Consider the following 13185-nt stretch of genomic DNA (forward strand, 5'->3'; position numbering starts at 1 on the left):
AGACACAGTAAAGAGCTGTGTGACAGTTATATTAATGCTGGGATCATTTATTTGAAATGTCAGTGTAGCTGATCACACAGTACAGGGGCTGTCATTGACCTGTTTAATGTTTTTTTTTAATTAAGTACCTTTAAGCAAACCACTAACGTACATATATGAATGTAGAAATGTGTGAGTGTGAAACGAGGCATTCCTTCAACAGAAACAGCTGGGTTAGTCAAACACATGTAAATGTATTCCATAACTGATATGATCCTGTTGAAGCACTGAAGTGAGTGAGAACAGCTATGACTGCGATGGGCGGGATGAAGATGTGATATTATCTGGTGTGTTGGTCTTAGTGTATATAAGGACATGACTTCCTCTGCTTCAACAGGCTTTCACCATCTCACTGAAGAAGGTAAGACATCTGCAACTATTCATTCTACAAAGATTTCTCCAATGACTATCACTTAAAGAATACTGTTGTATGACATGTAAGATTGAAGACTGGAAGTTATTTGCTTGCTATGAATTCTAACCTCAGGTTGCTGATCAAAATGGCCTTATATTCAGAACAGATAGAAATCGCTTTAAAAAATGTTGGGTTGCTTTTGTATTGTGTGTGAGGTCGCTGGTTGTGATTGGCCGAACCTATCGAGCTGCAGATGAAAACAGAAAATAAAACTCTAAGCGAATAAAATAATTACGGGGTGGTAATAATAGGTTTCAGAAACCAAATGCAGACACTGAGGCAGAACAGTTAAAAGAACAAAGGCTTTACTAAATAAATATTTAAATGAACAGGCTTACAGTTATGAGAAGGCAGTCTGGGTCCAAACAGGCAGAATAATCCAGAGGAGCGAGGTAGGCAGGTCGTAAACAGACAGTGGACCAAAACACAGGTAGAAGACACATAGGGGAAGGTTCGCCTTCAGGGCTTTCTAACTTGTAGTTCATGGTTTGAAAGGGTTAAAGTAACTGTTGTTGGGGCGGCCTCTAGCTCACCCAGTAAGAGTGTTCGCCCCATGTTGGCTGAGTCCTGCAGCCGCTCACGTTTGAGTCCGGCCTGCTGCTCTTTGCTGCGTGTCGTCCCCCATCTCTCTCCCCCTTTCATGTCTATACTGTCGCCTTCAATAAAGGGAAAAAGCACCTAAAAATAATAATAATTTAAAAAAAGTAACTGCTGGTGAGCTGGTGGCATAGAGCGATTGCCTGGTGAGATAATGATGTGTGGATGCCAGGATTGGTGGTAAAGTCTAAATGTTATCTGGTGGACAGGTGGAGAATGGCAGGTGTGTAGAGCTCCTCAGAAATGCATTGTGGGCCTCGGGGCAGTGAGGAAGTGGCTGGAGGCCGACAGAGGGGCAAATTGAGCAAAATAATGTCAAGAACTGAGGCAGCTGTGACAAAAAACTGAAATCAGCAGAAAGACATTTTGACTTGTATAGCTATTTCATTCAACAAAATGTTTTTTTTTTAAGTGACGTGCAAATTCACAGTGGTTAGTTTACAACAAGAAGACTCCTTTCTGTGTGGAGTTTGCATGTCTACCTGTGTTAGTGTGGGTTTTCTCCAGGGTCCTCCCACAGTCCAAAGACATGCAGGTTAGGTTAATTGGTGACTGTGAATATGAGAGAGAATAGTTCATTTATTCCATAAACTGAAGGGAAAATACAAAACATCTCAAAATTCTTGTTAGGAGGTCTTCAGTTGAAGTTAATATACAGTACATTATTTATCATTTTATTCATTCCTTGGGCAAGACACTGAACCCTGAATTGCTGCTGTTCCATAATATAAATGTGTGTGAATGTTAATTGGAAGTCGCTTTGGCTAAAAGCGTCAGCTAAATGAAATGTAATGTGTGTTCTTTCAGGGTGCTAAGTGGCTATTTCTACTACGATTGTCAACCTCTAAACACATCAGTGGTAAGTCCACTGTCCAACTTTCCTTTGTGTGTAAATAAAATCCTGCAAGCTTAATTGTTACATGTTCGGCTCTTTTCACCATGTCAGTTGCCTTGGATGAAAGTGTCAGCTAAATGTAATGTAATATTGATGTGTGTAATTTCAGGGTGCTAAGTAGCTAATTTTTCTAATCATCAGCCCATATAGACACTTTAGTGGTAAGTCCACTGTCCAACTGTCTGTCCTTTGTGTGTGTGTGTGTGTGTGTGTGTGTGTGTGTGTGTGTGTGTGTGTGTGAATCTTGTCCAGCATGATTCATTGTTACATGTTCTCCTCTTTTCACCGTGCCAGTTCTCCACTGCTGGAAAAATGAAAAACCTAATCTTGGTTGCTTTGATCCTTCTGCTGGGGATCACACCAACAGAGAGTAGTGGGGAAGTAAGTTGCTATCATATCATTATTGTTTCATTTCCATTAACTTATTTGCACTGCTACAAATAAGCACCTACTAACATCCAGCTAAGCTCACACTGCTGCTAATGATGTATGTGACTAAACACACTGTTCACATCTCGTCTCCTACCAACAGGCAATGTTGGTTTCTTCTATCACCATAATTGTTCAACCTTTTTTTGCTTTAGGGACCCGGTATTTATGGAATGGACCACCGGAGGAAAATAGGGGAGGGTCATGTCTTTTTATTTTCTGCTGAGGGGAGGGTCATCCAACATTTTTTAGTCTGGGTGGGGGGGGGTCACCCAACTTTTTTATTCATAAAAAGAGCAAAATTTCAAAGGGGCTTGTTTGGTGCATATTTATCCATGTAGCTCTCTGTCTCGGCCCCCTAACAAATGGTCTGACCGCATACGCAGAGTTTTCTCAAGTATATCTCGCTGCAGTCTGCGGGAAGGCGGGGCTTGATGTCAAGCCCCGCCTACATCCAAGTCAGACATTTTTTTTTGCTTACGTCCCCATACGCTCTAACGGACCAAGACCGTTCTCTTAATACATCCATGACCAAGACAGCCTGATAGAATTTTTTTACTATGAAGAAAATTATTTGGATAAATGCCATGTTTTTTTATTTTGAATCTTTTAATTTTATTTGAAAATTTTATATCTATAAATGTAAATTATCTGAAAAAAAACCGAATAGGCTAGTCACCAATTTAAAAATGACATGAAATTATATTTTAAAACTTTAAAAAAGGACTGACAAATAAGAAAGCCATCTGGACTCTGAACATTTACAATGCCTTACAACCTCTTTAATGTAAATTTAATGCGCCCCTTTTTCGTGTATGTATGTATGCATTTAATGTTTTCAATGTGTTTATGGATCTGTACTTGAATGATAAAGGTTTTTGAAGACAAAAGACAGCCTGGTAGCGAAGCTGATATAGCCTCTTGATTCACATTAGATAGAAACTGATGATGTAGGCTAAACACAAACGATATTTCATGCAACAGTGAAGTTTTCATGTAGTTACTACTGATTTTGAAATGATATCCAAATTTGAAAAATGGGTCATTTTAAACCTTCTTAATATTGATGACAATGTGATCAAACGGAAAACGAGCCATATTTCATTTAATTTAGCCCTCAAAAGTAGAATGGTGTGTTGTTTTGTTATGGACTTTCATATTAACAGCAAGAATTCAGTCATAACAACCAAATGTACAAAGGGGCGATTTTACTTTAACAATTAACAGGTGAACCAGAAGCATACAGGTGAAACTCGAAAAATTAGAATATTGTGCAAAAGTTAATTTATTTCAGTAATTCAACTTAAAAGGTAAAACTAATTATATAGACTTATTACATGCAAAGCGAGATATTTCAAGCCTGTATTTGTTAAAATTTTGATGACTATGGCTTACAGTTTATGAAAACCCTCAGAAAATTTGAATATTGTGAAAAGGTTCAATATTTTAGGCTCAAAGTGTCCCACTCTAATCAGCTAATTAATCCAAACACCTGCAAAGGGTTCCTGAGCCTTTAAATGGTCTCTCTGTCTGGTTCAGTAGAACTCACAACCATGCGAGATGCTCCTCGGATATTACCTGCACAGTAACACACCTAATCTAAGTATTTCAAAAGGTCGAACACACATACAGATGTTTAGTTACAGTAAAATCGCTACGTGATTACCGTTATATCCGAGGGTTGAAGTTGCATTTTAACGGGGCAGTGCAAGTTGCGGCTGTGGTTTAGCTGAAGCTAACGCAGCCTGAGCTTTCACGTTACAATATAAAAGGTGTTGACCGTTGACTTAGCTAGCACGCAAACAGTTCATTTACATGTCTACGAGCATGTTAGCAAACTACACCAAGAGACAAATACTGAGGAATATTGATCATAGGTGTGATTGGCAAAGGACAAAAAAGCAGGAAAATATACGGCGCACCCATGACGCTAAGTGCTTTTGTTGATTTTTGATGCATTATTCAACATTTGTCCTTTTTTGTTTTTTTTGTTGCTTTTTTGACACTAATGACTTTTTTGTCGCTTTTGTATTCAGTCTGATTGTAATGTACTGATTTACACTGAGTGTAAAAGACTGATACAATGCATATCTGATTTTTCTGTTCACAGTTCCAATTTGGAGATATTATTGCGTTTGAGAGAACGTTTGAACTAGAAACAATAGTCTACAAGCACTATGCTTTTTATGTGGGCCCAAGTACAGAAATAGACGTCGGCCAAGGTGATAATGACATAATTCACCTCACAGGTATGCATTGGCTATTCACCTGTAACCCAGTCACAAGGTTTAACAAAACTTAGTGTTGGCTTATCAGAGGAGGTTGTGCCAGACTCCCGCCTTCCCCCTCCTCATTTAAAAAAAAAAAAACAACCATTAAATGGCACTTTCTGGAGAGTGCTGGAGAGAACGTCCCAATTTAAGTAACCTCTGATCGGGTCGTAGCAAATTAAGTACACTAAGTTTAAGATTAGGTGTTGGTCATTCTCAACACCTTTCTACCACCTTTCTAGAAGCTCATGAAAACAAGGCTTTCACCGGAGCAGTCTTACGTTATTTCCGAACCACTCTTTTCGTTTCAAAGTCGGAAATCAAATGAACGAAAAAGTACACGGGCCCAATTACAGTTCACTGTTGTTGCATGAAATGTCGTTTGTGTTTAGCTTACATCAGTTTCTGTCATCTAATGTGAAACAAGAGGATATCAGCTTTGCTATCGTCTTGGTCTGTTCGAGCGTATGGGGAGACGACGTAGGTAAAAAAAAATTTAAAAATAAATGGCTAATCTACTGAAATGGCCACCACACCATAACAGAGGAGTGGGATTTGTAAGATGAGAAAGCAGAGGTTAACTCCTGTACGTCATAGCTGTAAAAATCAAATGGTATCTGTACTTCTTTCCAAAGTGCAAACTTGCATGCGAGGGGAGGGTCATTCCTCTTTTTCAAATCGGTTTGGAGGGTCATAGGAAAATTATTACTGACGAGGGGAGGGTCACGTCTTTTTAGGTTAGAGGCCACGAAACTCCTCCGGCGGCACCTTAGTTAAATAACGAACAGTCCCTTAATGGTTTTTTTCGAAGTCTTTTTGTTGTTGTTTTTTCTGCTCTTTTGGTGCATTTTTCAACATTTTTGGTGCTTTTTCATCGGTTTTATTTAACATCTTAAGTGCTTTTGTTGAGTTTTGATGCATTATTCAACATTTGTCCTTTTTTGTTTTTTTTGTTGCTTTTTTGACACTAATGACTTTTTTGTCGCTTTTGTATTCAGTCTGATTGTAATGTACTGATTTACACTGAATGTAAAAGACTGATACAATGCATATCTGATTTTTCTGTTCACAGTTCCAATTTGGAGATATTATTGCGTTTGAGAGAACGTTTGAACTAGAAACAATAGTCTACAAGCACTATGCTTTTTATGTGGGCCCAAGTACAGAAATAGACGTCGGCCAAGGTGATAATGACATAATTCACCTCACAGGTATGCATTGGCTATTCACCTGTAACCCAGTCACAAGGTTTAACAAAACTTAGTGTTGGCTTATCAGAGGAGGTTGTGCCAGACTCCTGCCTTTGGCTGAGTCTCTATCTGATCTGTCAGAGGGAGAGCAGGAGACGGTTGTGAAGTTTAACGTTGGTAGTCCCCTGAGAAGAAGTTGGTAATCTCATGGCGCAGATTAGAACCCAAATTGAAACGTAAGCAACTAAAATTGCTGAATGTTAGAACATTGTGTCAAATTGGTTGTTAAAGGCCTATGTCACACTTCCTGCTTCCAGAATGCGAAGTAGGGAATCAGAACTTCCGGTCAACAGTTCCTTTCTCCATATGATTTAGATTATCGGCCATAATGTCGAAACCAGTGGTTCCCAACCTTTTTTCCTTGGCGCCCCCCCCTACTTATGTCTAAGAAAAGCTAAGCCCCCCCTCCGAAACCGAAGTTGAGGTAACTTTCCCTTACTTTCTTTTTTGATACAGAGGAGTTATCAGCACTTTTAGGTTTCTCCGCCATGTTTTGTTCATAAAATAGTGATGCCGTGGCGGCAGGAAAAACGAGGATGATAGCAGCTAGCAGCTGACCTGATGACAGCAGGGTCCCAGGTTAAAGGTCCCGGAGGTCTGGCCTACTAAGTAGCCTGCCTACAAGTTTAAGCGAGAACAAAAATATATATTGTTTTTATACAGACTTTTGTATACATTATATATTCTAGTGTATTATCATAATTTCTTTAACATGTGCAAATATTTTTTTTTTTACCTCAACCTCAAACCAGATAAAGAGTTGCGCCCCCCCTGTGATCTTTGCCGCCCCCCTTAGGGGTCCCCGGACCCCAGGTTGGGAACCACTGGTCTAAACCATCCGAAGTAGACCACGAGCTACGAGGTTGTGAAACGAAAGTTTCTGCTCCTGTAGAAGCTTGTTTTAAGAAAAACATGTTTTATCCGCGATCTTATGGAGAAAAACTACACTACCCACAATCCTAAGCATAACAGCAACGTCTCTGATTGGTCCAACTCGCTGTTACCATAGAAACGTTCCGCGAAACCGCGAACTTAGAGCGAGCTTCTGCCATTGAAGTCTATGATAGTTTCTGTACACGGTCTTGTACCTTTTCGTTTTTTGCCGTTTTCAAAATGTTTTTTACTTTGAGAGTGTTCATTTACAATCCGAACCACATCGTCGTAGGTGACTTCAGGCAGGTTTTGCATGTGGAGAGACTTGGTCCAGCCGATCTATCGGGCTCCGCCATTGTAAAAAGCTAACCGGAAGAGTCAAATGCCCACTCAGAGACGTTCTTCCGGTCTTCAACTGTTGCGTGACATAGGCCCATTACTGTGACTTACTGTATAAAGTGTCAGGTTTAGTTCCATCATAGTGTTAATAGTGTCAAAAAACATTAGCTGACATTGTTGTTCAGTAGCTAGCTCAGAGATTATCAGCTAATGAAATGACTGATTTAGCAGTGGGGGGTAACACTTTTGAATGCAATATATATCCGTGTCACATTCTCATTAGGTCTGATCCTAGAATCACCCCTGTAGGTATGTGTAGTAAGACTACGTGTAGATAAAGTTATGCACTTACACATATTGCCATGAATTAGGGGACATGCACACGTGCACATACACATGACATATGCAACACATGTAAAATGACTGTAATGTTATGTAATGGCTCCTTTCAGTATTAAGCCATGGAGTTGGAATAGTACCACTAAACCATTTTGTTACAGGACGAAAAGTTAGAGACTAAAATTAGGTACTGATAATCCCCCAAACTCCTTCTTTCTTTGAAGGCTGGTCAATAACCATTTCTGATGCAAATGAAAAGAGCAAATAAAAAGCAGAGAAAAAAACATTTGTGTCAAGTTATATTTAATATCTGTAAACGTTTATTCTCACAAACAGGTAAAACATGCATGGTTTCTGAGATTGCATTTGGTAAAATTGAAAAGGTGAAGGGAACATCAACAGTCTTAAAGGACAATTACCTCGATGAAGTTGAAGGCTTCAAAATACAAAATAACAAAGCCACCGAGGATCTGATGATACAGCGAATCAAGGACACAATTAAACAAAGGAGCATGTATAGACCCTTTAAAAACAACTGTGAACTCTATGTTACCAGGTTGCGCTATGGGAAGCCCAGTTTTGAGCAGGTAAGTGACAGATTCAACTTTCAAGTGTGTTTATGTTTTATATTCCCATCCCATGCATTAAAGTGCTCATATTATGCTTATTTCAGGTTCATAATTGTATTTTGAGGTTGTACCAGAATAGGTTTATGTGGTTTAATTTTCAGAAAAGACCATCTATTTGTTGTACTGCACATTGCTGCAGCTCCTCTTTTCACCCTGTGTTCAGGTCTCTGTTTTAGCTACAGAGTGAGACCTCTCACTTCTTTAACACCTTTGTTGGGAGGCTCACATGCGCAGTAGCAAGGTAAGATCACATCCTCTGTTTGTTTCTACAACTTCAGTCAGTACAAGGCAGGATTAGCTGGGAGACTTCTTCTAAATGAGGGCGCACTTCCAACTTTGCGTGGAATACCTGCAGAACAGGGACATGTAAGTAGTTCTTTTGTAGATTATGGTGAACTAGTGTGTGTTGTAGCAGTGTTTTGCCATTGAGAACGAGCTAGAATGCTAGCGCTAGCATGCTATGGTTACCACCTCGTTTCAGCTAGTGACGTAGAAAGCCCTGCTGATTTTGAACTGCTCACCCGGAGACTGAAGGCAGGACACATTCAGAAACCGTATCTCACTCAAAACAGCATGGATGTTTGTTTTTCAAAGTTTGTATGTGTGTGGAAGCACCAAAGACACAAAATAACACCCCAAATTAAGGTGATCAGATTTCTGAGACAAAATCCGGGGACATTTTCAGCTCAGAAGCGTAAATACCTCCAAAAAAGGTAATGTTTTTATCTTTGTAAAACTTAAAACGGGGACACAGCCCCAGGGGCGTCACAAGACCTAGAGCTGCACTGGGGCACAAGCCCCCCTAGGAGGTCCATGGGCATGCGCCCCTGTAAGAACATTTTGTCTATTTTAACATTTAAATGCATCAATCTGGTGCACTTTGAAAAGAAATTCAGAGGTTAGACTTGATTATTCTTATCTATGGATGGAAATATTTGTGCTGTAGCCTGAACTATTTTGCACTTCAGAAATTTAACCATGCAAACACAGGTGGAATAGTTTTTTCTTCATATTTTTGCATTAATGTCACTAGGAAGCATACCAGTAGAAATATATATTCATATTTGTAAGTGGGATATATATAAGTAAGTGGGATTGTCTGGAATCTGGCAAGATAATAACCATTATGGTGGGATACACTGGCTAAGCAATTTACAAAAATGTCTGTGCTGACAGAAATAGTTTACATGAGAATACATTATAATTTTGGCCCTTTGGCTGAGTCTCTATCTGTCAGAAGGAGAGCAGGAGTGCGGTTGTGAAGAAATGGGTAATCGCCCCTGCTGCTAGTTCATACTTGTACTCCACTACACCTCAGAGGGAAATGTTGTAATGTTTACTGCACTACATTTATCTGACAGCTTTTGCTTTATTGCTTCAGACTGGGCTTGTTTCTGCAACAGCTCATTGAGTATCAGATACAATTAAAACTATTGAGGAAATATTTTCCTTTGACATTGGTCCAGTATTAAACGAGATCGCTGCAGTCAGAAAAGGCGAAACAAGTTAACATGTAAGTTAATAAGACGTCCAGCTTGTATTTACGTTCATAAAAGTGCTCGTTTTGCCACTGACAGGCTCAGATTAATATTCTAAGTGTCTGATAACATCATGGAAAGGATTTCTAAAGAGGTCGACCTTTCTGTTAAAAGAGTAAGATCCTTTTTTAAAACATAAAAAGTCCGCGAAATTGCGTTCGCTAAACCCACCAGACTCCATGTAAATAAACAGTAATTTTAGCATCGTAAAATGGGCATTCTAGAACATCTCTGAGCACCGCTTGCACTGGGTGTCTTGAGCCTGCGCGTGTAGGGTGACACTATTTCATTTCTCGGGTCTGTCAATCACAGTGAAAAACGGGGACATTTCCGGGGACAGGTCACCGAAACCGGGGACTGTCCCCGGAAAACGGGGACGTCTGGTCACCCTACCCCAAATCCCAGAAAAAGTGATTTTTTCATAATATGGGCACTTTAAGGTAACCTGTGTGTTTTTTGTTTTTTACCACTAGCGCTATGGAGCAATGTTTTTATTACATCCATGTGCACATAAGGCTACACAAGCATTTGGGCAACAAACTGCTGCAACACAATTTAAATACAACTTCGATCAGCTTTTTGAGGGATGTAAATGTACTGATGGAATGTCCTCCATCCCATGATGATACATGAGCCAGCTCCACTTACTGATTGAAGTTTTCTTTAATTACATATAGCATTATTTACTCCCTTGTAACTGTATTTTAAACTTGCAGAGTGTGATGGTTGATGTGCAATTCTTCATAACACAAACTAAATGTGCACAACACAAAGATAAAACTGCTGATCTGCAGCCCCACTGTTGCTGCAGAATTTAACTTGCATCTCTTTCTTTTTTCTCAGCATGGCACACTGGTTGAACCTTTTTTAAAAAAAAAGGAGGCAGCAACAAAAGCACTGAAGACCGTAGCCAAATATATAGTAACTAAGTTAGGCTAACAATTATCTTACCATCTAAATCTGTCAGCCTTTCTTGCTCTCCTCTTCTTTCCTTACATAACATGAGGTCTTATTTGAAATAAAAAATAATGAGCAAGAACTATTGGTCTTTTATTGTGCCATTATTATTGTCAAGATTGACTAAACTTTGTGTCCTTGCACATAAACAGCCCAGTCGTAAGAATAAAATGTTACCATTGTATGTTTCTGCAAACATGTTTTCTGTTTTTATATTAACCAAGGCGTTTCCCCAAATAATATCAAGTTGATGTTAGATTTGAGATATTTAAGAAAAAGTATAAATGAATATATAAAACTAAAACATGTCTAATATGTTGTTTTGTTAGTTTGCCCGTACCCAAATCTCTGCTGGACACTTCTCACACTATTTGTTCACCACAGCACATTTCTTTCCTGAGCCAGCAAGGGGAGCCTTAGGCCTTTCAGTAACTATGAAGTATTGGGAGCGTGCCTATGTTCTCACATCAGAACATAGGGCCTACTTTTCAGTGAAAAAAAATTCTTAGAAATGTGGGACCATGGGGCTTGTAAATCATAAAAATAAAAGTCTATTTAGTTTATGATTTTCTGAATGTGTAGACAAACAGTTTATATATGATTTTGGGGGGCTCTTATTTTGAAAAACAACATCAGAATGTCCTGAAACATTGTAGATGACACCTTGAGATGGAGTCCTCTCCATCTGAGGTGAAATTGGTCTGTGGAAGCTAGGACTTTTGTTTTTATGATTTTCTGAATGTGTAGACAAACAGCTTATATATGATTTTTGGGGGGCTCTTATTTTGGAATTCAGCAAATCATGCAGTGACAGGTTGTGAGGTGTGCTAAAATATTTCTTTCTTTCTTTCTTTCTTTCTTTCTTTCTTTCTTTCTGACAGACAGGAAGGCAGACAGATAGACAGGCAGACAGAATAAATGAATGGGAAATTGCCTTCGTCGGAAAATTCCCTGTTTTTAGTTCTGACGGTCTCACCGTAATAGCAAGTGTATACGCGTACCGCGAAATATAGGGGCGGCTAGTTTGACCGCTCATTTCGAGGTGGAGGCTGGCTTGACCGCAGTCCAGCCGGGGACAGGTCACCGAAACCGGGGACGTCTGGTCACCCTACGCAGGGGGTCGTGTACTTTCACTTTCTCCTGCGCACATAAAAGGTAATATAACAAACATTTAGCAGTGTTTAGTACTTTGATATTTCGGTCTTACTACATATTTTATGTCACTAGTGCGGCACCGCGTCTGTTATCTACTCTATAATTCAAGGAAATCGTAGGAAATGGCCGTTTCGTTTACCATAACGGTAACCGTGTTGCTAGGCCACGTAAGATATACTGTAAGTGTTAGCACAACCGGACTAAAGTTGATCTAAAAACGTCCGTTCTGGTATAAATATTGTTCTTAACGGCTTTATAAACCGTAAATGTGACGGTTAGTTACAGTTGCTGGACAACATCTAGGCTATTACACAATAAACGTCAAATGGAAGTGGCTGATACAACAGTAGCTAGCTAGAGTTTTTGTTAGAAGTAACGTTAGCCTAGGGCGTTTTCACACATGAAAGTCCTAACCGAGGTCCGGACCAAGGTTCATGTTTTTGTTACATTGTCTACATTTGATCCGGTAAGTTTTGGTTTCACACTGCAGTTATGCAAGCGCACTAAAGATCTATAAGTGACAAAACTACGTCCTGCTGTCATCACATACGTGAGCTGCGTCTCCAGATACTTATAATTGATTGGTCTGTAGACGGGCTTCTATCCTCTCTCTGTGTCGGAGTTTTTTCAGCTGACTGCTGCTCTCCCCTACAGCCGCGGCTCTTTTTGTTTTGTTGTGATGTTGAGAAGCAAGACACTGGAACTTTCTGGAGAATTTATTCAGAGACAAACGGAAACCTACACAGTAGCCTACATTTACTACCACTTAACAAATAAACTGCTGATGTATTCTCAGCTCTGATAGCCGACAGCTGTCTGCTCTGAGCGTAGTCACCGTCACTCTCTCAGCACCGAGCTATTCCTTAAAGGAGCTATTCCCCGGTCTTGTAACACAAGGAGAGCCTGCCAGAGCTTCTTGTATTTGGTCCGAAAGTCCGAACCATCCAAAAAATGCTTTCACACTGTAAACGAACCAGACCATGGTTCAGTTTGGTCCGGACCGAGACCACCTCTTTTGGTCGGACCAAAATTTGGTCTTTTGATCCGGACCGTGGTCCGGGGGAGGATTCACACCTCTAATTTTGGTTCGGATCAAACTGAAAAGTCCGAAAGTCCGGACCAAATGAGGTATGTGTGAAAACGCCCTAAAAGCCCCTGACCACCTCAGGTGTTTTCAGTTATTCTGGCTGATTAGACTCTGCGGTTGAAGGTGGGCTGGAAGTTGGAAATGAATCAACCTTAACCCAAATATGAAATCTGAGTCCTTTTCTACCACTGATGAAATACGCACAATAATAAGGTAAATATATCATGTCATGCCGGTCTGTACCAGCTTGATAAAAGCAGTGTGGATGTCAATTTGTATTTAATTGTGTGAAATAGTAGACAAAATGCACAGAGGACATGATATGCATCTAGGAATTTGACATTGAAGTATATACTGTAATTCACCCCAGAAG

The 13185-nt window shown here is 39.8% G+C and overlaps 1 protein-coding gene across 2 annotated transcripts; it reads left to right on the forward strand.

Moving 5' to 3' along the window:
- The first annotated feature begins 274 nt into the window (after positions 1–274).
- Positions 275–10652, forward strand: LOC116064431 (phospholipase A and acyltransferase 3-like). Of its 2 annotated transcripts, none has more exons than XM_036006390.1 (6): positions 275–400; positions 2056–2107; positions 2241–2327; positions 4486–4624; positions 7783–8033; positions 10457–10652. In XM_036006390.1, the coding sequence occupies exons 3-6, from the start codon at positions 2259–2261 to the stop codon at positions 10550–10552; spliced, it is 555 nt and encodes a 184-aa protein (XP_035862283.1). In that variant the 5' UTR covers positions 275–400; positions 2056–2107; positions 2241–2258; the 3' UTR covers positions 10553–10652. The 2 variants fall into 2 exon arrangements, with proteins under 2 accessions (XP_035862283.1, XP_035862284.1); XM_036006391.1 differs by lacking the exon at positions 2056–2107 and adding an exon at positions 1859–1910 and having other exon boundaries at positions 352–400.
- Positions 10653–13185: the final 2533 nt, after the last annotated feature.

Source organism: Sander lucioperca, chromosome 10, assembly GCF_008315115.2.
Source record: "Sander lucioperca isolate FBNREF2018 chromosome 10, SLUC_FBN_1.2, whole genome shotgun sequence".
Taxonomy (NCBI): domain Eukaryota; kingdom Metazoa; phylum Chordata; class Actinopteri; order Perciformes; family Percidae; genus Sander; species Sander lucioperca.